This window comes from Bufo bufo, chromosome 3 (assembly GCF_905171765.1).
Source record: "Bufo bufo chromosome 3, aBufBuf1.1, whole genome shotgun sequence".
In the NCBI taxonomy this organism is placed as follows: domain Eukaryota; kingdom Metazoa; phylum Chordata; class Amphibia; order Anura; family Bufonidae; genus Bufo; species Bufo bufo.
The window spans coordinates 626,901,859-626,926,541 of NC_053391.1; the positions used below are offsets into that span (position 1 = coordinate 626,901,859).

The 24,683-nt window shown below is 46.3% G+C and overlaps 1 protein-coding gene across 1 annotated transcript in view; it reads right to left on the bottom strand.

The window, feature by feature from the left end:
• The window catches only part of BRCA2 (BRCA2 DNA repair associated), a gene marked incomplete at its 5' end in the record, with an annotated part of 74,771 nt that overhangs the window by 25,154 nt on the left and 24,934 nt on the right, over positions 1-24,683 (bottom strand). Inside the window, 7 exons of the mRNA XM_040422440.1 lie at positions 8,630-8,826; positions 9,310-9,617; positions 11,346-11,415; positions 11,959-12,057; positions 13,640-18,034; positions 20,584-21,435; positions 22,392-22,488. Coding sequence (XP_040278374.1) covers positions 8,630-8,826; positions 9,310-9,617; positions 11,346-11,415; positions 11,959-12,057; positions 13,640-18,034; positions 20,584-21,435; positions 22,392-22,488 — 6,018 coding nt within the window. The remainder of the gene's footprint in view (positions 1-8,629; positions 8,827-9,309; positions 9,618-11,345; positions 11,416-11,958; positions 12,058-13,639; positions 18,035-20,583; positions 21,436-22,391; positions 22,489-24,683) is intronic.

Sequence of the window (24,683 nt, forward strand, 5' to 3'; positions counted from 1 at the left end):
ATATGAATGAGAAAAACAAGATTTTTGTGAACCTGTAAAATCTCTTTCTCGCTTTATTCATTGGGGGACACAGGACCGTGGGTATAGCTTGCTGCTGCCACTAGGAGGCGACACTAGGCTGTAAACGGTTAGCTCCTCCACTGCCAGCTATACCCCCTCCAGTCTGGAGAGAGCATATCAGTTTGTGCTCCAGCAGTAGGAGAAGCAGAATTAAACTAACAACCAACAAGAACTGCAGACTGCCGTAAGACCGAACCAAAACAAGGTCCCAACTGGCAAAACCTGGACCCCACTTGCCGTATAAAGAACATTGGGTGGGTGCTGTGTCCCCCAATGAATAAAGCGAGAAAGAGATTTTACAGGTGAGGTCACAAAAATCTAGTTTTCTGGCTCATATCATTGGGGGACACAGGACCGCAGGACGTCCTAAAGCAGTCCCCGGGGCGGGAAAAACCCTCAGAAACTAACTCCCTCATGGAAGTCACTACACTGCAGCCTGCAAGACTCTGCGGCCAAGAGTAGCATCCGCCGAGGCGAAAGAATGCACTCAATAAAATTTTGTGAAGGTGTGTAAGGAGGACCAAGTCGCCGCCTTACACAATTCAGACGTAGAAGCGTGGTGGAGGTGCGCCCAAGACGCCCCGACCGCTCTGGTAGAGTGAGCTGTGATCCCAGGGGGAGGTGCCTTGTCCCTAGAGCGATAGGCCTCGACAATGGCCGACCTAATCCACCTGGCAATAGTTACCTTGGAAGCCGCCAAACCTCTACGAGGACATTCCGAGATTACAAACAGAGCGTCTGTGCGCCTAAAGGGGGCCACGACGGACAGGTAGATCTTCAAGGCCTGCACCACGTCCAGACGATGGAGAGAAACATTCAGTGGATGAGAAGACTTAGGACAAAACGAGGGCAGAACAATGTCCTCGTTAACGTGAAATGCGGATACTACCTTTGGTAGAAAAGACTGCACTGGGCGGAGCACCACCTTATCTTGATGGAACACCAAGAAGGGCTCCCTGCAGGAAAGAGCCGCCAGTTCCGAAACCCTTCCAATAGACGTGATAGCCACCAAAAACGCCACTTTCCAGGAAAGCAAACGAAGGGAGACCTCTCTCAGAGGTTCGAATGGAGCGGCCTGGAGCGAAACCAGAACTAGGTTCAGGTCCCAAGAGTGCAACTGCGACAGATAGGGAGGCACGGTGTGAGTCAACTCTTGTATGAAGGTTTTGATCGGACCTAAGACGGCCAGTGTATGCTGGAAAAAAATGGATAGGGCTGAGACCTGCCCCTTTAGAGGACTAAGAGCCAGACCCAGTTCTAATCCAGACTGAAGAAACGCCAGCACCGTAGGAAGGGAAAACCTGCTGGGAGGAAGACCGCATTCCTCACAGAAGCGTAGGAAGGACTTCCAAGTCCGATAGTAAATCTTGGAAGAGGAGGGCTTCCTAGCCCTAATCATAGTCCGAATGACCGCTTCAAAAAAAAACCCTCTGTTTTAACAAGAAGGTTTCAACAGCCACGCCGTTAAACTTAGCGTATCTAAATTCTGATGGAAGACTGGGCCCTGGGAGAGCAGGTCGGCCCTGAGTGGAAGGGGCCACGGTGGATCCCGCAGAAGAAGAATGAGCTCTGAGTACCAAGATAGTCAAGGCCTGGATGCCCTCCATCCTGATTCTGCGCACGATCCGAGGCAGGAATGGTAAGGGTGGGAACACGTAAAAGAACGAGAAACTGTCCCATGGTGCCACGAGAGCGTCAACGTTGTACGCCACCGGGACTTTTGCGCGAGACAAGAAGCACGGGAGCTTGTGATTGAGCCTGGACGCCATCAAGTCCACTTCCGGACCTCCCCACCGGAGACAGAGAGCCTCGAACACCTCCTGATGGAGAGACCACTCCCCCGGGTCCACCGTCGTCCGGCTGAGAAAGTCTGCCGTCCAATTGTCCACTCCCGGAATGTAGACTGCCGAAATCACCGAAACATGGGCTTCCGCCCACTGTAGAATCTTCGCAGACTCCTGCATCACCGCACTGCTGAGAGTCCCTCCTTGGTGGTTGATATAAGCCACCGCCGTGGCATTGTCCGACTGTACTCTGACCGGACGACCCTGCAAGAGGGGAGTCCAATGGCGAAGGGAGAGGTAGATGGCCCGGAGTTCCAGGATGTTGATGGGCAGTTTGGACTCTGATGGAGACCAAATGCCCTGGACCGTCCGGGTGGCGAAGACCCCGCCCCAGCCGTGGAGGCTGGCGTCGGTTGTAATAACAGTCCACGTCACTGGGAGAAAGGACTTCCCTGAAGACAGGTGCGCAGTCACGATCCACCAACTAAGTGCCGAGCGCACTTGCCGAGATAGACAAATCCAGAGAGTCCAGGATGACAAAATGGCCCACTGAAAGTACCTGGTGTGGAATTGGGTGAAAGGGATTGCCTCGAAAGAGGCTTCCATCAGGCCCAGCAACCGCATACAATTGCAGATAGATGTACTGTGGCGCTGGAGTAGCAGATGCACCAACCTCTGAATGTCCAGTGTCTTGTCCAGTGGCAGGCGTACCACTGCTGCACCTGAATCTAACGTCATGCCCAGGAACCTAACCTGAGCGGCGGGAGACAGGAAGGACTTCTGCAGATTGAATATCCACCCGAAGCGGGATAGAGTGCTCAAAGTGATCTGAAGACTTTCCTCGCATTGAGACGCCGTAGGAGCCTTGATCAAGATGTCGTCCAAATACGGGAGTAGAGTAATGCCCCTGGATCGCAGAAGGCCCAGAAGGGGAGCGAGTACCTTTGTGAATACTCGCGAAGCTGTCGCTAGGCCGAATAGTAGGGCGACAAATTGGTAATGGCACGAATGAATGGCAAATCGAAGAAAACGTTGGTGAACGGTTGCGATGGGAACGTGTAGGTAGGCATCCTGGATGTCTATGGACACCATAAATTCCCCTTGTACTAATAAAGCAACCATGGAACGAAGGGACGCTATCCTGAATCGCTGAATACGGAGGAAGCGGTTCACTATCTTGAGGTCCAGTACTGGGCAAACATCGCCGTCTTTTTTGGGGACCACAAACAGGTTGGAATAAAAACCTGTAAACCTTTCCTCTAAGGACACCGGCGTTATCACCCCCCGTGAGAGAAGGGATTGAACTGTGTGAAAGAATGCTGCAGCTCGAACTGGATTCCTGGGAGGCTGAGAGAGAGGAAAAAAAGGTTGGGCGGGATAGACTTGAACTCTATCTTGTAACCCGAGGCGACGACCTCGAGTGCCCATGCGTCCGCCAAATCTCCTGAAAAAGCAGGAGACGTCCCCCCACCCGTGAGGGCGGGAACACATCTTCATGCTGAAGGCTGTTTTCCGGGAGCGGAACGAGGTTGCTGAGCCCACGGACGCCAGGCTGCGTCCGTGGGCTGCCCAAGGACGGACCCTTTCATCGGTCCTGAGTGGACGGCCCCACCCGTTGCTTCCGAAATAATCTCGTCCAGCCGGGCACCAAAGAGTCCAGACCCAGCAAAGGGAAGTCTCAAAAACGAGCGTTTAGAGGATGAATCTGCCGCCCAAACCTTGAGCCATAACTCTCGGCGGATAGATATCACGAGAGCCGAGGAACGGGCGACCATCGTCCCAGGGTCCAGAGCCGCTTCGCAGAGATACTTCCCTGCCTGAGAAATTTGGAGTGCTAAGGACTGGAGCTCAGCAGGGGGAAGATCGGACGCCAGGTCTTGGTTCAAACGGAGGGCCCACTCCGAGACCACCTTGGCTACCCATGCAGAAGCGAAAATTGGTCGTAAGGCCGAACCACTAGCCGCAAAGATAGACTTGGAGAGCGATTCTATGCGACGGTCTACCGGGTCCTGGAGAGATAAGCTATCCACCACCGGGATAGCCGTGTTCTTAGTCAGACGAGCGACCAGTGGGTTCACCCTCTGAGGAGAAGCCCATTTTTCCACGCAATCGCCTGGAAAAGGAAAGAGTAGGTCTAATCGCTAAGGAACAATGAAGTGTACACCTGGCTGGTCCCAAGCTTTTGCGACAACTACAGAAAAGTCATTGTGTAATGGGAAATACTTAGATGTCTGCCTTGAACGCAGAAATGACACCCCCTGGTGGCAGGTATAGCAGATATCAGGCTATCCACCATGGATGCAATCTAAGAAGAGTGCTCCGGGTCCATTTCCGTATCTGAATCCCCAATCTCACCCTCTGACAGCGCGTCACCTAAGAGGGAGGACGCCTGTGATCGGAAGCCGGGAGGGGGAGGGGATGTTGAGGCGTCAGAGGAGGAACGGTGGCCTGCTCCGGGACGCTTACTAGGACGTCTGCTTCTGGTTTGTACGCCTTGCGACGGTGTGGATTGCCCCGGTGGCGATTTCTCAACCAAACGACCCAGCAAAGAAAGGGTGGAATGGGAGATTTTAGAGAGGTCGTCCACTGCCCGGGAGAGGGACCTTGCCCAGTCGGGTTCCCCACAGCCAGGATTGTCCTGCACTTCTGTGGGCTGCTGTAGAATAGAGGGATGGCTCTGTGCAGGCGCATGACATGAAGAGCATAGTGATAGTGACTGGCCACGAGCGAACTTCACTGAGCATGAAGTACAGGCATAGTAGGTGGTCCTGCAGGGTGCCTGAGGGGGAGTATTGGCCGGATCAGACATTGTGGCACAGGTCTCTATGCTGGAGGGGGTAGCGATCTCCTACCAGAAAAATGGCGGTCCTGTGTCTCACCCTGCAGCCGACAGGAAGGAGGAAGAAGCATTGCCGCGGCAGGAGTATAAGCTCCACCCCCTCCAATTCTGAGAAGGACAGCAGAGCGGGCCGATGTAGAGGAAGCCACGCCCCCCCCGCTCTCACTGTGCAGTGCATGGAGCCGCCATTAGCTAGGGATGTATGTAAATGAATGGCGGCCGAACGTGGGAAGTGGCCGCTGCGGCTATATGCGCCCACACTGGAAGAGTGCCGCATGCGGCGATATGCGCCCGCACTGAAAGGGTGCCGCATGCGGCGATATGAGTCGCGGCCCCTAGAACTGGAGGGGATGAGGGAGGTAGACGCCCCCCATGCGCTGTTAACATGAGATGCCGGCGGTGGCTGGATTAACCCCTGCCGTACCGAATGTGGGTAGGCCAAGATGGGCGACAGGTGGGTGGGATACCTCGCTACCCCCTACAGGCAGGGATGGGAGACAGGGTTTATACTCACCTGTCTTCATCTGTGGTCTTCGCCTTTTAATCCTGTACCAGCAGGGCCACCACCACGACCGCTGGCACAAGGCAGCAGGGGTCTGGGCAGAGAAGGGCTGGAGAGTAGGTGGCCCTCTTGCTGGCGGGAAGCAAGGCTGCCCTGGTCCGCTTTGTCTTTTTGGGGGAGGCAGGGCAGTGGAACAAGTGACACCGGCCAGCCTCCCATGGGAAACAAACGCCAGTCGAATCTGTGCCCCATCCAGGAAACCTATAAAAATATAGAAAAAAAATAATCAAAAAGAGCCACCCTGCTAAGCAGGGAGGTCTACCTCCTACGACACTAAGCTAAAAACTGATATGATCTCTCCAGACTGGAGGGGGTATAGCTGGCAGGGGAGGAGCTAACAGTTTTTAGCCTAGTGTCGCCTCCTAGTGGCAGCAGCAAGCTATACCCACGGTCCTGTGTCCCCCAATGATATGAGCAAAAAATAGGATTTTTTCTGCCTACCTGTAAAATCCTTTTCTCGCTGAGTTCATTGGGGTACACAGCACCAACCCAGTAAGTACATTGCTGGTTATTTTTGGTGGGTCCCACCTGTTCTTGGTTCTGACCCATCTCCAGCTCTCTTTCATACAATTGGTTTCTGTTGGCTTTTCCTGGCTGCTCCTACTGCTTTTGTACAAACTGATTAGCTCAGTGTATGCAGGAGGGGTATAGCTGAGAGGAGGAGCTAGAACTTTTTTTTGCCTAGTGTCGCCTCCTAATGGCAGCAGCAGCTATACCCATGGTCTCTTGTGTCCCCCAATGAACTCAGCGAGAACAGGATTTTACAAGTAATCACAAAAAAATCCTAATTTTCAAGGTGTTCACCGCACATGATAAATATTGTTATATTCTATAGTTCTGACATTTTCGGAGAAGGATACCAGTTATGTTTATTTTTTGTTTATTTCTTTTTATATGTAAAACTGGGAAAGGAGTCTATTTGAATTTTTAATATTTGTATTTTTTGTGTGTTTTAAAAACCTTTTTTCTTTTCACTGTAATTTTTCAGCAAGTGTCATTTATCATACTGACACAGTTAATACAAGGCACTTGCTAATGTATTGTGATTGTTCATATTGCCTCTATTCCTGGCTCGATACATTTTTCCATCACATTATACACTGCTCGTATCCATGGTTTCAACCACCCTGTAATCTAGCAGCGGTGGCCGTGCTTGCACACTATAGGAAAGGGCGCCAGCCTCTGATGTCCGGGAAAGTAGAAGTGTGCATAGGCCAGGACTCTTTCATGAAGTGTGCAAGCACGACCACCGCTGCTGGATTGCAGGGTGATCATAACCCTTGGATACAAGCAGTGTATAATGTGATGGAAAAATGTATCAATTAAAATGTATGGACAATCACAGTACAATAGTAAGTGCCTTCTATAAACTTTCTCTTCATGCTAAATGCCATTTGCTGAAGTGAGACAACCCCTTTAACTGTTCTGCCTAAGCCCAGCTGGGGCAGAAGGGGAAGGGGGGCTGCTTTAGCTGCTCATATCTCTGGATTGGTAGCACCTAGAGACATGGGCCTGGTCTTGTTTGAAAGCTGGCAGTCCAAGACCAGAATAACAACACTAGCATAATATCAGCAGGAGATATCACTGTTAGAAAATGAGTTGGGAATAAATGCATTAAAACCTGCTTTTACTTTCACTTTCAGTTGCATTTACTGCCATCCCGATTTCTAACAGCGATATCTTTCCATGTCATAAAGATAATTCTGAGATTCTGGTATTGTTTGAAAGCTTGGGGTGTCAGCTTCCAAACAAACAATACAATCTTTAGCTGCTACCTGTCCAAAGATATAAGCAGATAAAGTAGCTGCCCCCCCTTCAGTCTCAGGGAGGGGGGGGGGGGAATTCAGGAGCTAACAGCCTGCAGGAGGAGAGAAAAACAAATTAAAAAATATATAGAAATTTGTTATCATCATTGTAGTGACCCACATGATAAAGTTATGTTATTTATATCACACAGTGAACGCTGTAAATAAATTCCACATTTGTTACAATTGCTGTTTGTTAATCTTTCCCCCTTAAAATAAAAAAAAGTTATTTAATACACTATATATACCCCAAATTGGTTACTAAAAAAACTACAACTAATTCTGCAAAAAAAATAAAAATGAAAAAGTTATAACTGCTGGAACACAACAGGGAAAATGTTACTGGTTGTTAAGTTCCATTGTACTCACTAGGGATGTCCCGATACCAGTACTTGTACTCGTGCAAATGTTGCCGATACCTCATAGCCGTGCAGCGGCGGGTCCCGTGTCCCAGATGATCAGCGGTGAGGGCGGCGGCGGGTCCAGTGTCGGCTTCCGTGCGGCGGCGCTCCCAGCTAATCGGCGTGGGGGCGGGACTTCTGTGCGGCGTCTCCCAAGTCCCATGTGGTTGCCTAGCACTGGGAGGAAGTTAAAGCCACTTCCTCCCAGTACTCTGGTGCCTCCGCATGAGAACCATTACAGCAGGCCAAGTGGGTATGGTGCATGTTAATTTCTCTCCATTTCATGTTCAAACAGTGAATATAAAATATATAAAATAAGGTGGGGGGGATGGGCATATAATAGTGATTCCCAACCACTGTACCTCTAGCTGTTGCAAAACTACACCTTCCAGCATGCCTGGACAGCCGAAGGCTGTCCGGGCATGCTGGGAGTTGTAGTTTTGCAAACGCTGGAGGCACACTGGTTGGGAAACACTGTTAGATGCCCATTCTCTCCCTTCATATGCCCATTCCCCTCCTTATATGCCAGTGTTTCTCAAACAGTGTGCCTTTAACTGTTGCAAAACTAAAACTCCCAGCATGCCCGCACAGCCAAAGGCTGTCCGGGAATGCTGGGAGTTGTAGTTTTGCAACAGCTGGAGGCACATTGGTTGGGAAACAGTTATATGCCCATTTATTAATTTTTTAACCCTTGTACAAAGGAAAAGTAAAGCAGTTGTCCATAGCAACCAAATTCCAGCTTTAATTTTTTTCATTGCTATCAGCAACTGCGCTGCTGTTTCTTTGTACAAGGTTTGATAAATCTCCCCTATGACTAAATTAAATTGAAATTTGCTGTAAAAACATTACCTACATAATTGGTATCGGTAAGTGGTATCGGTGAGTACTTAAATAAAAGTATCGGTACTCGGTCTTAAAAAAATGGTTTCGGGACATCCCTAGTACTCACTGCTCATCTCCAGTAAATTCTAACTTCCTTTTCCAACTACCAAATGAAACGTTGGCAAATTACCTCCTCCACTGCAGAGAACGTATGCCCAATATCCCTTCATAGTGAAAACAACCACAATATTAGATCAGTATCGCATCTTTGCGTCAATTTCCAGCTCAACAAACAACATTTCACAGTTTTATTGTATCATCTGGACAGAATAACATAGCCGGCAGCAGTTCCATACCTCAGTCTGAGTATATACGGTCGGTTGCCTCTCTTCTACAGCCGTTACCAGATCAATTCTGTTGGCAGATGAGGTTTTTTGTAGGTATAAAGATCCAGGTTGTGGTTTAATCTTCTGTCTTTGTTTCTTTCGTATTCTCATCTCTTGCATATCTCTGGCACAGCAGATATTTGCAACCAAATTGGAGAAATCTGGCCCTGAACAAAACAAGATCAGTCCAATGTTAAAACCCAAATGTCACTCCATGAAAAGCATGTATGGCCTGTAAGTCTCCTCGTGTTGATTAAGGCGCTCTTTCCACAAGAAGAGTACTCTCTGCTCTGCACTGATGAGGGGCAATCACCCTGAAACAGCTGTCTGCAGATGAGGTGCTGGCTTATTTATTATGCAAGTCATGTCTCAAGGCCTATTTAAAGGGTCGAACATTGACTTATATAGGATAGCTGCCTTACATCTGGTGGCTTTAGAGGCAGAGCTTGTTAAGAGCTAATTTGCATCCCTTTCTTCCCAGAAGTCCAGAGGAGCATGTATGGCCTGTAAGTCTCCTCGTGCCGATTAAGGTGTCTCCCCAAGGAGAGATAGAACCCCCAGATCCATGAAAAGTGAATCACTCTAAAATATGCAACCTCACAGATCCCGACTGCAAATAGCAAACCCATTTATTTTAGGTCAATGACTACCTGATTCATCCTTCTTAGATGCCCCGACTTCCATACGACTCTTACTTAGAAGACCTTTGCTGTAATCCTGGTCTTGTCTTGGAGAGTTAACCATTTCATTACCTGAAGATACGTGGGGGTCCTTCTTAAAAGGGGTTACAAATGAGGTTGTTACAGTTTTCGACACGTTGTCTCGATCATTTTTACAATCGGCTGAAATGTGTGCTGAACTGCCTGGTAAAGAGCTTCTGGAACCAATCAATTTGGAATGAGGATAGCTGGGAGGAGCATGCATAGTTTCCAGGGTAGCCTCTTTTCCTTTCGAGAAACTGCAAAAGAAATTAATTGTTTGCCAAAAAATTGTTACCAACCATAGGTAATTACTAACAACACAGACACCAGGAACGCACAAACGCCTACTCGAGCTTTTATGATATCCCATTCTAAGTCCATAGGCTTTAGTATGGAGTTGGTTCCCCCTTTTGCCAATAAAACAGCTTTCATTCTTCTGGGAATTCTTTCTACAAGAGTTTAGAGTGTGGAAATGTTTGACCATTCATCAGCCATAGATGTTGGAGGTGAGACCTGGCTTGCAATCTGCATTCTAGTTCATCTGGGAGGGTGTTGAATGGAGCTGAGGTCAGGACTCATATTCTTCCACTCACCCAACCATGCCTTTATGGAGCTTGCGTTGTTCGCCGGGGCACAGGAAACAAGAAAGGATCTTCCCCAAATGTCCAAAATGGCTTGGTATTTAAAATTTCCCTACACTGAAAGAGACCTGGCCAACCCTGTAAAACAACCCCATAGCATTATCCCTCCTCCACCAAACTTTACAGTTGGCACAATTAAGTCAGGCTGGTAATGTTATCCTGGCAGTCGCTAATTCCAGACTTGTCCATCAGACTGACAGAACACGTTTCCACTGCTCCATAGTCCAGTGGCGGCATGCTTTTTACCACTCCGTCAGATGCCTGGCATTGGGCAGCTGCTCGGCCATGGAAACCCCAGCTCCCAGCACAGTAATTGTGCTGATGTTAATGTCAGAGGAGGTTTGTACTTTGCAGTTATTGATTCAGCAGAGCCTCTGTGACTTTAATAGAAACAAAACTCCTGATTGGATAGGGAACGTGCGGTCCCATATAACGCATTTATGCCTCAGCACTCAGCGACCCTGCTCTGTAACTTTACATGGTCTCCACTTCATGACCGAGTGGCTGTGGTTCCTAACAGCTGATGGTGAAATATCTAGGAGGGAAATCATTTCACAAGCTGACTTCTTGCAGCAGTGTTATCCTATTACAGGACCACTCTGGACCTCTTTAGAACGAGACATTTTTTCACAAATGTTGTAGAGGCTGAAGACAAGGCTAGGGGCTGGATTTTATACACCTGTGGCAATGGGACTGAATCAAACAGCTGAAATCAATACTGAGCTTATCAGATTCCAATTATGTCAGCAGGACCAGAGGCCTATGGGGGGGGGGGGGGGGGGGGTCTATAGCCAAGGGGGCTTGGCCTAGCAGCAGAGGAGTTGCTCCCACACAGGCTGGCCACGGCACTGGTTGCCACGTGGTACTCTACCAAATAAACTTGGCACCTACTTAAAATAGATCCCATGAAATAACAAGTGGGCTTATAAAGTGTAATCCAAACTTATATTAAGAAGCTTCTGTTAATTATTTTTTTGTTAGCAGCAATAGATGCTGTAAAAATGGATGTCTTTTTTCTCCATTTGATATGTATACCAAAGGCTGTTATAGTTACAGCCCAATCCATGGGTTGGCTCTGATGTGGGAGACAATCCAGGTGAAAGCTCCATTTGTCGGCAGACCTGACATAAATGTATCTTATTGCTGCAATTTCCAGGAAATGCTATCAAAAATGTACAGAGCGTTATCCTGAAGTCCTTTTTATTAAAGTGGTTCTAAGCTTTGAAACAGCGTGAATGCGGATATCCCTTTCACATCAAACCATGTACAAAGACACCGCAGTAATCCGCCGCCAACTCCTACCTGATAACTACAGCAGATGCAGATCACGAAGATGACACTTACCTGGCAGGACCAGACGATAATGGTTGTAAGGAAGTCTTGTAGAGAAACTTCCTTCTGTCCTTTAGGCGCTCTGTAAAGAGAACAGTAGATTTAAGTAAATGGGGATATGAAAGGAGAGAAGAGACTGCATGCAATAAACCACATTGGTATAAAATCAGCAGACGAGCACACAGGAAAATGTACATGGGACAACTAGGGCAAGCTGCGAGTAATAATAAAAAAAAATTAAAAAAATTCACATCTGGACGCTGCATTTTATTTTTTACTGCACAAAAACTAACATAAGAAATAGAGCAATAAAATGGTAAAATAACGTAAAGAGGTCTCGTCAGACATTGGTGACACATGGCTAGGATATGCTACAAATATCTGATTGGCCGCTGCGACTTCCGTTATTAGAAAAAAGTGGCAGCAGCGACAGAAAACCATCCTGCTTCTTCATCTCCTGATGGCTCCACTTGGCGTGTGGCCCCAAAGTCAGCCGAAGATGGACCAAAGAAGCAGGCATAGAAGACAGGTAAGGCCGCCTCTGTGACCAGACCATTATGATCCGATGATGATAGAAAGCTGGTGTAAACATGCAAAGCATTGCTTCGTAGGAAATATAACCCACCGTGAGGACTGCTTGTGAGAGGCTTCAAAGCAGGCTTGGATTCGTTCTCCAAAGATCGGTCAAACTCTGGTAAAAGTTGCCTTTTGATGGGTGGCTCTCCTGTGTGTAAAATATGTTTAAGGGGTTAATAGCTGACGTACAAAATGAGTAATTTATTTCAGGTTTGATAACATACAACACACACATTATAAATGTAAAAATATTAAGAAAAAAAAAAAAGGTGAGTTTGAAGTCAGCAGCTTTGACCATGGTAAACTGCTGACAGCAATAAGTAGGGGCCAGGAGAAACTTTTTGTGGAGCTTTAATCACCAGGAGTAGTGAATATATAAAGTTTTATTCTGCCACATTCTGCTCCTGGAAGTGCCCACCAGGTGGAGCTTCACTGGGATCTGCTCTCTGCATTGAGCAGCTTTACCTCCGCTCAGCTGTACTGGTCTTCTGGTTGGATGGTACAGCTGTCACTCAGAGCAGAGGGGAGGGGCTGTGAAGCAGATCAAGGCAGAGAGCACTAAGGCCACCGGCGGAACATGGGAGGTTTTTCCACAAGGAAAAAAATCACAGCGTACTACAGAGCCAGCAAAGTGTATGAGACAACACTAATCTCATGTGCACTTTGCAGATTTCTTATGTGCGGAAATTGACCCGCTGAGCGGATTTCTAAATAAATTACATGTCAATTATATTTGTGGTTTTAACTGTGGATTTCACCCTTTTCAATAGAAGGGTGAGATCTGCGGCAAAACCACATCTAATCTGCGCCAAAAAACGCAATTATACAGATTTTGGTGCGGATATGCTGCACAAAACGCACATAAATCTGAACGGAAATTTGTGCAGATGGTGTCCAGGTGGGCTAAAGATCTGCAAGAAATCTGCACCAAAACCGCACATAAATCTGCACTATTTATTGTGGTTTTGGTGTGGTTCTTTGTGCGTTTTTTTTTTTTTGCGTTTTTTTGTTTATGTTAACAACCCCATTGAAGTCTGCTGAAAACCACTCTACAGAATCGCACAAACAATAGATATGCTGCAGATTTTAAAATCCACACAACAGGTCAATTTCCGCACCTAGGAAAAACAGCAAAGTGTACATGAGTTGTCAAATCTCATTCACTTTGCTGGAAATGTATTATGCTGCAGTTTTCTGCACAAAATCTGCCCAGAAAAACTGAGCGCAATCTGCAGTGTGCAGCCATCCGGAAGCTTCGACATCGCGGGCACCTGCGGGTGCAGAATTTGTCAGAATAAGGGTTCACAAAACTTCACATGGTAAAATCTCCACAAAAAGTATGTTTGTAAACAATGAAGGAGATGCTTCTTCATTCAGCTGATCGTCAGGGGTGCCTAGAGTCCGACCCCCAGTGATCAAGATCAAAGTCCCAGAAAACCCCTTTAACATATTAGGGTACTTTCACACTAGCGTTAAAGTTTTCCGGTATTGAGTTCCGTCACAGGGGCTCAATACCGGAAAAAAAGTTTTATCCTAATGCATTCTGAATGGAGAGCAATCTGTTCAGTATGCATCAGGATGTCTTCAGTCCAGTCACTCTTATGGTATGCCATTTGCATACGGATTTCCGGATCTGGCAGAAACTGCCTGCCGGAATCCTCTAATGCTAGTGTGAAAGTACCTTTAAACATTAGTCACATTGAAACATAAAGCATAATGAAATCACATACCGCGTCCCATTCCATCATCGGACCGAAACCTTTTTCCATTTCTAATATTTGGAAGTTTGTCTGGACACAAAAATAAGCCATCGGCTTTTAATTCAGCATCTGTCAGATCTTCATCATCCATGAATGCTTTTGCGCTTTCTGCTGCTTCAATCTCGATCTCATTTTCTGGAGTATGAGATGATGTAAAATACAAATGTGTTGATCCGGCACCATAGAGGGGTGTTGAGTGTTTTACTAAACCTGGCGGTGGAACGCTACTACTACAGGAAGACTTAGTTGAAGTCGTTTTCTTTCCCTCAACAGTGTTCTTCTGTCTGTGGTCAAGCTTGGTGACAGAGAGTTTGAGAGGCTGTTTGTTCAGTAAGGGATTAAGTGTATGAATTCTTGCAGAGTCTTGATTTTCATTAAGATTACCTTCTAAATTTTCATTCGTATCAAACTCTTCAAAAAAGGATTTAACTTTTTGCAGTGCATCTTCTGAAACGCATACTTGCTTCCCGCTAGCAGTGCTAAATCCAAATGAGTTTTTTGTGGGCACATTAGAGGAATGTTGTATCTCAGATGGTTCAGGCTCCTTGTTGTTTCCTCTTAGGGATACTTTTGCGGCAGATGTGGATATAGGATTAGGTTGCATATCTACAGTGGCATCATGCTGGGATGAGCAGTGGTTATCTACTTCAGAAAATATTTCTCGTACCCTCTTCAACGACTCCTTGGACACAGTCACCGTTTTACCGCCAGCTGTGCTAAAACATGGCGTCTTGGGTACACAACCATCTTCCACCACTGGCTCTCTAGTGTTGTTTCCGGACTCGTTACCTTTAGAAGAAGAAGAAAAGTTGCTCACAGAAGACCTTGTCTTACTTGTTTGACACATGCTGACTGCAGAGAAGCCTCCAGTTTCTTCTCTTTGGTTTCTATTCTTTGTTGTATTGTCCGGTGAAGAGTTTGCTGGATCTAGTTTATTATCAGCATCTGCAAAAAGCAGCTTTGCCTTTTGGAGTGAATCATGCGAGACTGTCACAGTCTTTCCGCTTGCTGTGTTGAATCCTACTGAAAGCGAGGCGACACCTTGGGCATTTACTTGCATAGTATTGTCAGGATTTTTACTAGAGAAATCCATCATTTCTGCTTTTTCCTTGACATTTTCTTGGAGAGGCTGGTCTACCTGTCCATCATCTAAATCAGCAAACATCTCTCTAGCTTTCTGTAAAGCCTTACTTGACAAATGAACATGACTGCCACTAGCTGTGCTGAAAAATGCCATCTTTCTGTTGGGGGTCTCTTGCTGAGGAAAACACATGCTTGTATCCTCTCCTTTGGGATTAGTAGTACATTGATTCAAAGCTGGTTTTAGACTACTGGATGCATTACTGATTGGAAGGCATTGGTTAGGTTCTAGGGTGTCTTCCTTTCTAGTCAGGCTCTTAGTAGATTGATATGTAAGCCCTGTGTCTGATACGGTATCATCAGTAGCAGCAAACATCTGTCTTGCTTTCTGGAGGGAACTTAGAGACACTGCTACGGCTCTACCACTTGCCGTACTGAAACCTAATGGAGGAAAGGTAGATTTGGGATTTTTCCTCTCAATTTGGTTGACTGAAGAACCACGTTTTCCCTCGTCTAGCGGGAGGTTGTCATCTATATTGCTAAACATCCCTTGAGCTTTCCTCAAAGAGTCTTCAGACAGGAGAATAGATTTCCCACCAGCAGTGCTTAAAGACATTACCCTCATTTCGGGAATTTCATGTTCACCTGAAGAAGTCTTAGTAGACATCTCTTTGTTGGGGAGATTATCTAGGGGTGGTAAATCTGCCAATATTTCAGAGCAGAGGTCTGCTGTGACTTGATTAACCAAAGGTTTATTTCTTCGGACTTGTGCTATGCTTTGACTAGATGGATTTCTTTGTCCAACATCTAAATCATTGGGTTCTCCAATGTCAGAAAATAGTTCTCGTGCTTTCTGGAGACATTTTTGAGATACACCTATCAATTTACCATTTGCAGTGCTAAAACCTGGTTGGGGAAAGTTAAACGTGGTTTCTTTTACTAGGGCAGACATGTTCTTTGAGTCAAGCAAACTACCCGAATTTACTGTAGGTTCTCTCGAGACAATTCCTGTTTGTTGATCTCCTACATGAACACCATCTACGTCAGAAAACACCTTATGAGCCCTTTTTAGACCCTCTTCAGACAACTGAAGAGATTTCCCACTTGCAGTACTAAACAATGACCTGTTTGATATTAGATTATCTTGCCGAGGGGAATTTGACTCTTTTCTTAACACATGCAATTTCTGGTTTTCTTCCTGAGGAGGGCCATCCAAAATGACTTTGGGCACTTTGCTTTCTTTATTGGAAACCTCTGGACCATGGTAAGACTTTGGCCCATGGGTTTCCTTTTCTGCAAAGGTGTTATTAGCCTGAGGTGCATTTGTTAACAAACCCGAGGGTCCGTGGACTGGGGGTGTTCTGCAGTGATCCTCACCTGGGTCAGACATATCCAATATATCAATGAACATAGTTCTCGCTTTATCTAAAGCAGCTTTGTTAATATTAATTGCTTTGCCTTTTCCAGTAGCAAACCCAACTGGCATCGTAGACAAGTCTGAAGCTGAAGCAGAGTTTTCATAGCTACTTGAAGCAATGTCACAATTTTGCACACCCTCAACTAGTAATGAAAGACTTCTCTCACTACTCGGTCTCTCCCTTCTTGGTTGTAATTTAGTGGCATGGTTTTCCTTGCTCTTACACCCATCTTCTTGATTACTGTAGAATTCAATATCTGAAAAGTATTTCTCTTTGGACTGGACAAGCTTTGGTGAAGTGGTAGCTTGTATTGTATCGGACACATTACTAACAGACTGTGTAGCAGTCCTGTCATTAGCTGTAAGGTGTAGACCACTGACAGTTTGGGGCCTAGGTGAACAGTTTAGATCTTGCACAGTCTTGGTCATTTTCTCCTCTGCCTTTTCTTCTAAATCACCAAACATCTCTATTGCTTTGACTAAATCTTCATCAGTAATGTTAACAGATTTACCGCTGGTAAATCCACTAACGGTTCCATCGCCACGTTTGAAGCCCACATTATTATCTGTGATGTTGCAAGCATTTGTCTTAATGTCGCTTTTGTTTTCAGGTTCTGATACGACACACAAAACGTTGCTTTCTAGATTTCCTTCTCCAGTAGCAAAGCTATCGTTGAAGTCCACATCTTCCCAGACATCTGACGTGTTGAGCTTCTGAGACTCGCTGATGCTCTTCTTTGGATTTTGCATATTTTCATGATCTAATCCAAGCAGATTTAGCTTCTTGACCTGTGTAAAGTCAAACTGACTGCCTGCATTCTCTAAAATAGAAGAAAGCTCATTGATTTCAGCTTTTTGGCTTTCTGTAAAGACGTCGTATAAGTGAGATTCTATTCCTTGCAAGTTCAATACCTGCATAGAATTTTCCTTAAAGCCTATGTCTCCTATCGACTTGCTGTCTAAAGAGGGCTGCTTGCGGGTATTTGCTGCTACTTCAGTTTTGTTTTCTTCCTTTATTTCTTCATGTGATACCTCAGGTAAATTCCTAGAAGCGTTAGGTTCAACGCTGCCAGTCATTTCATCGTGTTCCAGCTTTATGTCCGTTGTGGTCTGGTCATGAGTATTATTTGTTTTACATCTTTTGCTTGGGTTTTGACAGATTTCCTGTAATAAAACATTTACTTTAGCAGTTCTACTTTCTGTGACCATTTCCTTAGGTGACGCTCTGTGGAATTCCATATGTGTCATTGTATCATCAGTTCTGTCCATCAAATTCAAAGAGTTTTTGTCTCCAGTAACAACTTTAGCAGGGATTGAAATGGGCAGAGCTTCATCTTCTTTTAAGAGAAGTTCGGCTTTTCTTAGATTATCTTCTGAAATGTGTATTTTTTTATTTGATGCCGTTTTAAAGCCTACAAAGCTTAGCATTTTTATTTCTGCTGGTAAATCACATGACCTGTTAGCGGATTTAGACTCTGCTTTTCCAGGGTGCGGAGTACTGCAAATGGAATCACAATCCTTTCTTGAGGTATAAGGATCCTCGTGTACACTATGGTCACGTGTCACAGAGTCTAAGACCCTGGCTTTGGTATTACTGTGAGCCACCATCCCTTCCGAGTGTTGTGATGCCTCATATTCTATCTGTGAAATGCTCTCCGATTTTGCCACTTGGAGCTCTGTGCAATTACCAGCAGCTGATTTCACCCCAGAGGTCGCAGTTGGATCTGTCTGCATGATATTTAAGAAAGCCTCTTCTTCCAAGATTTCTTGGAAACCCATACGGTTATCTTTAAAGTCATCGTCCTTTTCAACTTGCTTTATTTCTGGCAGGCTATGGGGCGATGCAGCATTCTTTAAATCCAACGATCCTGGGGTGGTAAAATAATTCAGAGATTAAATTTCATAGTTTACTGTAAAATTCAGATTTAGAAACTAGTAAACAGTATAAAAATGTCCAAAAGATAAGTGAAGTGAAATGACAGGTCAGTGGGGGTCCAACTGATGGGATCCCCACAACTACTACAATCGGGGACCCTTATTCACTGTGAGCCTAACAGACAAGTAAAGAGAAATGGTCAAACAAACAATGGAAAATATTCCAGCTGCGCTGGCTCCAGGAAGAACCCCGGAAGCTCGAATTCGATGATAAGTAAACCTTTTTTACTTATTTTGTACAATTAATAACAATTATATGGAATAAATAAAAAAGGTCTATTTATTATCAAATCTGAGCTTTCTGGGATCTTCCGGGTGACAGCACAGATGGGTATTTTCCATTGTTTGAGTGACCATTTGCCTACTGGACTTCCTTCTGGCTATTCCCTGGATTGCAGGGCACCCCTGATCTAATGACAAGCTTTCCAGGAGTTGTGTCTACACCACAACTAGACAAAGTGAGCACCCAAGCTATTATTTTCTGGTGTCAATCTGTTCTTTCATTTGTACATACATACTGTGAGGCGCCTTTCCGCCTGTTTTTTTTTTTTTTGCCTCAGCATAGGAAAAGGAGAATTGAGGGGGGCAGAGTCACTTCAGTGATCATGGAAGTTTAAATGGTCAGATCTCTATTAAGCGAAGGGTACGTTCACAGTTGTTCACAGGATGTCGGCCTGACAAAAACTGTTGCAAGGGCTTTTTTTGTCAACTGAAATCCAGCATTTATGCCGGAAAGCGTCCGGATCACCATCAGACCCCATTATAGGCAATGGGAATCCGGTGGTGAACTGGAGAAACCGGCAATGTTGGATTCAACAGCCTGCTATCTGCCAAAACAGCCTGTCAGGTCCCTTTACCGCAGATTATAATTTACCCTTTTTGATGTAACTTGGATAGGTGAATATGTTTAGTTTTGGAAAACCCCTTTAAAAGGGGGTTTTCTCAGGAGAGACACTGATGGTATTTTGGTAGGATATGTCATTAATGTCAATAGGCCACCACTGTTAAAAGTCCCAGAGAACTCCTAAAATGTAAATTTGAGGATATCTATAAAATTGTGTAATGCACTGGAAAACTACATTAGTTATTGGTGCTTGATTTTATTTTTCTGTGAAGGTTATTGTTCAGTTTTGACAGCTGGAGTAGAAATTGTCGTCGGTGGCTCCGCTGAGACCAACTATACTCTGTGGATAATCGGCAAGTAAGCTCATTGGGGGTCATTTATTGAGCTGAAGTACACCTACATTAAGCGTATTTCAGGAGCAGATTGCAGCGCAACAGTTAGTTGCGGCGCAATCTGCGACTTCTCCCCACTCACAGCAGGTCTAAAATTGTGGGCACAGCATGGGCGGTGATGGACCAGCAGCCCCGTCTCATTTAGGCTACTTTCACATTCGCGTTTGGTGCGGATCCGCCATGGATCTGCACAGACGGATCCGTTTGATAATACAACCGTCTGCATCCGTTTGTATTATCTTTAAAGAGGACCTTGCATCAGAATCAAGTATGTAAACTGAATATACATACATGGAGAGCGGCGCCCAGGGATCCCCCTGAACTTACTGTTATCCCCGGGCGCCGCTCCGTTCTCCGGTTATAGGCTCCGGTAAAGTCATAGTTAGGCTCCACCCATTTGAGCCTGCCGCGGTCTCCTTCTCCTATGCTGTAGCGCTGGCCAATCGCAGCGCCTGAGAGGCTTTTTTTCTCTCTCAGGCTATGAGCTGAGCGCTGCGATTGGCCAGCGCTACAGCATGGGAGAAGGAGACGCCGGCAGGTTCCACTTGGTGGAGCCTAACTATGACTTTACCGTAGCCTATAACCGGAGAACGGAGCGGCGCCCGGGGATAACAGTAAGTGCAGGGGGATCCCTGGGCGCCGCTCTCCATGTATGTATATTCAGTTTACATACTTGATTCTGATGAAAGGTCCTCTTTAACATAGCCAAGACGGATCCGTTTTGAACACTATTGTCAGGACGGATCCGTTTGGCTCAGTTTCGCCAGACGGACACCAAAACGCTGCAGGCAGCGTTTTGGTGTCCGCCTCCAAAGCGGAATGGAGACGGAACTGATGCAAACTGATGCATTCTGAGCGAATCCTTTTCCATTCAGAATGCATTAGGGCAAAACTGAGCCCTGAACGGATCTCAGAAACGGAAAGCCAAAACGCCAGTGTGAAAGTAGCCTTACCATTTTCTACACCTGTTTCAGGAGTAGAAAAAGGTCTAAATGCAAGACAGCTCAGAAGCTATCTTACATTTAGAACTGGCAGAGGATCCGTCAAAGTTATGAAGAGGCCGGCGCCTCTTCATAACTCTGACGGACCCACCACCAGCTTAGGGGTTTCAAAACGCCAGTCTTAATAAATGTGCCCCGTTGTTCTGATGCAATACTAGGGCTGACTTAATAGGACATCCCAATAGTGGTTGTCAATAACAGATGACCATTCTAATGTTAAAAGAGTTTACAGTTAGAAGACTTACTTTTGGACTGGGCATCGGGTGTTTCCAGGCCTTTTGAAGGTTCGCCGTGCAGAGTCGTATCGATCTTCTCAGTGGTTTCAGATTGCTGATAATCCATTTTAAGGCTGTACAAAAATCTGTTCTGCTTTTTCAGTGTAGACAGGATCAGTTTAGGTTTCTGCTCTGCTATACTGCTACTTTTCCAAGGAAAGTCACCTTCAGTTGCAAAGGATGAGAGATCACCTGAAACAAGAGGTTCGCTGTCACCTGCAGCCTCATCAGGAAGTCGCTCTTCAGATTTCTCTTTGTGTTCCATATATTGAGAAGAGTTTAAAAGGCCATCTTGACCATACTTATTGGTCTCATTAGAAGCTTTTGATGTGTGCTCATCCCTGTGCAGCTGGGAATCATTACATGTTGAATTTTCCATTGTATTACTACTAGCGTCAATTTCAACAGCTAAGTTATCCTCTTGCGTTGTATCAGGGAGGTTCAGAGGAGTCCACTCATAAGATAAAGAGACCTCTCTCAAACAAGCCTTCTGCTCTAGTAATTTGCTATGTATCTTGAGGTTCTCCGAAGTGAATGTTGTAGTTTGCTCCTCAGTGTTTTCGATAAGTGAATCATTTTTCCCAGTCACGCTACTAAATAGTTTAATTTTTCTTTTTATTCGTCGGTCGACTTTTATTTTTCTCAATTCTGGTGGTTTTTCATTGGTAAAAAAGATGGACAAAACATCTTCCATTCCTTCAATTGCATTCTCAACCACTTGGCATGCTTCCCCATCTCCAACGGCATTCAAAACGGTTTTCTTCTGCTGAGCCTTCAGATAGTCAGATGACTTTTCCATGTTTTCGTTAGTCATAGTGTTTGCTGTAAAGTAAGGAACACAATTAGAAGAGTAATAAAAAGTGCACCCATCGCTTCATTATCTTTCTAGAAATAAATTGTACAACTGAAAATAATAAACTCTGGTGGCAACGGTCATACGTTGAGATGACGAGACTCTGGAGCCGGAAAACAGAGACCTGCATTGCTACTGCTGTTATATTATACCACTGTCAGCTGTTTGTCACCAGGGACATGACATCAATCATCTAGAAATGGGCCCAGATGTTGACAAAGATGAGCAAATGCCATAAAATCAATATTACGGCTAAAAGACAAAGTGAAAATAAAGACGTATTTATGGAGTCCAAACTTAAAGGGGCAATCAAGGAAATAATACTGATGACCTATTCATGGGACAGGTCATGAGTATGGTTTCCAAATCAGCTGTTTCGGGAAGCTGCGGTACACACCTGAGCTCTGGTGAGCACGGCAGACTCCCAGCGCTGTACATTATATAATGGCTATGTCTGATATTGCAGCTCAGCCCCATTGACTTGAATGGGGCTGAGCTGCAACTGGGCCATGTGACCGATGTACCGTGACATCTCATGGCCAAGGAAGAAGCTGACATACACTGACCTGTAATGACGTAAGAGACCAACCATTCCTTCAGGGATTACTTTACCCTGCTCACACAAAGAATCCCACCCTTTTGCACTGCAAGGGATCAGTGCAAAACAAGAAAGCTATGGGACCTGTCTCTGCACATCATTCACTAAACACTTTCAATGCCCGTATAGTAGAAGACACGTTTGCCATCTTGGAAAGCTATGGGCGCCATGGATTCTTTATATTATTGGTACTCATGGACAGGTCAAGGTAAGCCTGCTGCAAAGAAGTCGTTTCTTATCTCAGTGTCTGTCATTTATGAAATGTAGTATGCACAAAGCGGACAACCCCAAGTCTTTGAAACTCCTACTTCTTAACAACGTACTCACCAAACTCTGTGCTGTCCCTGTCCGTCTTGGTGTCAGGGGCTGCTGAAGAAACAGCTTCTGCAACATTATTCTTCTTGGAGAAGAGACTGTGCACAATCTAAAAGTTATAAAGTAGGGATTCCAGAGAGGTGCTGGTTAAAAATATATTAGATAAATTACAACACTTAGTAAAATAGTAAAAAAACGAGATTTTTGTATAACTTACCAGTAAAATCTCTTTCTCGCTCTTTCCTTGGGGGACACAGAAGACCTTGGGTATAGCTCATCTCCCTAGGAGGCGTGACACTAAGTGAAGACTGTTAAGCCCCTCCTCCACAGCTATACCCTCAGCCTGGAGAGAGAGACTGCCAGTTGCGTGTCCAAGTAGTGAGAAAAGGCAAAGTCCAAAAAGTGGAACCAACAAGCCCACTACCCAAAGGGTAAAACAAACTCGGAAACAGTCAGAGAAGAACAAAGAATGGGTGGGTGCTGTGTCCCCCAAGGAAAGAGCGAGAAAGAGATTTTACTGGTAAGTTATACAAAAATCTCGTTTTCTCGCCCAGTTTCCTTGGGGGACACAGAAGACCTTGGGACGTTCAAAAGCAGTCCAAAGGGGGAGGGACCACAGCACCAAGGCGAAGCACCCGAAGGCATCAAAAAACCCGCCGCCTGCAGACCAGGCGGCCCAAGGCAGCATACGCCGAAGACCGAGTATGCACCCTGTAGAACTCGGTAAGGTGTGCAAGGAAGACCAGTGACCGCCTTGCACAAATGCATGGCCGAAGCCTAATGCCTCCGGCCCAGGAAAAACCGACAGCTCTGGCAAAATGAATGGTGACACCAGGAGCAGAACTCTGCCCTTGGTGCGGCAACCACAGCAAGAGCCACTCTGAGAAAGCGGAGGAAAGCCACCCTGGAGGCCGTCAACCCTTTGCGCGGACCTCCTGGAAACACAAGAGACCGAACGTCGACAAGAGTCGGAGATCTCCAAGTAAAAACTGCAAGGCCCAAACAACGTCCAAATCGGTGAAGTGTCCGTTCCCAGGGGTGGGAAGGGGAGGACGACTGCCTCAATGAAATGAAGGACAAACACCACCTTCAGAAGGAAGGAAGAGACGGAATGGAGAACAGCCCTGTCCTGGGGGAAGACAGAAGGCTCGGAACAAGAAGGGCCGCCACTCAGGCACCCGTCAGAGACACGATGGCTACAGAAACCCAACCGTACAGGACAGAAGGAGTAGAGAGGACTTCTGTAACGGCTCCAAGGAAAAATTGGAGCGCCAAGAGCCCAGTATGTAGTTCCCAGGACGGTAACGGAGGGCAGTACAAAGGAACCCGAGAGCCGCTCCATGGAAGAAATTCCTGACAGGCCCAGAGGGTCGGGGAACGCTGAAAGAGGAAGGACAGGAACGACACTTGATACCTCAAGCAACAGAGTCCCAGCCCCAGGTCCAGGCCGGACTGGAGAAAGACAGAACCATGGAGAGAGAAAGGCAGAGTGGGGGAACGCCCAGCTTCCCACAGAACCCCAGGTAAAGCCCTAAGTCCTACACATCCTGGACGAAAACTCGGCTAGAAGCGAACACTAGCGAGCCCACTAGAGTCGCCTGGGCAAGCGGGCGAAAAACCCAATGATCAATAACACGGGCAGAACGGTCGGTAGAACTGGTCCCGTCGGCCCCGAGCAAAGTCGTCCGTATCCACCCGGAGTGGGGGAGCAGACGGACAGGAACCGAAGGGTCCGCCCAGCAACCGCCCGATGCCAGGACAAGACAAGCTAAAGCCCAAGCCGATGTAGCCACCACAGGAAGACGGACTAAATGGTAGTCCTCCCAAGTTACCGAGAAGGTAAATCCATAGCAGAAACATTGCCTAGAATGGAAAAAAACGCAATCTGAACCTAGCGGGAGGACAGAACGCGGTAGACCAGTTAGATAGGCACACAGCTAGTACAGTCAGTGTGGACAAGGGGGACAGTACGAGGCCAAAAGGAACACCAGAACCATCCACATGAACAACCATGCTCTTCCCAGAGGGGAGGGCAGAGAAGGAACATCCTCTGAAGCGTGGCCGGAACAGAAGCCACATCGGAGAGATCCGTACCGAATGGGAGCCAAACAGAACCGGCGAGAAAAGGCAGTCGAGACAGAGGCCGGGATAACACTCTCCAAAGAAAGGAGGAGTGGGCAACAGAGAAGCCATAGGACTGCTCAAAAACAGAACCCCGCTACACTGAGACGCCCGGTTCACCGCCTCGCAGAAAGCGAATACCCTGAAGAACTCAAGGTGGAGGTCCTCCGGACCTGGGTAAGC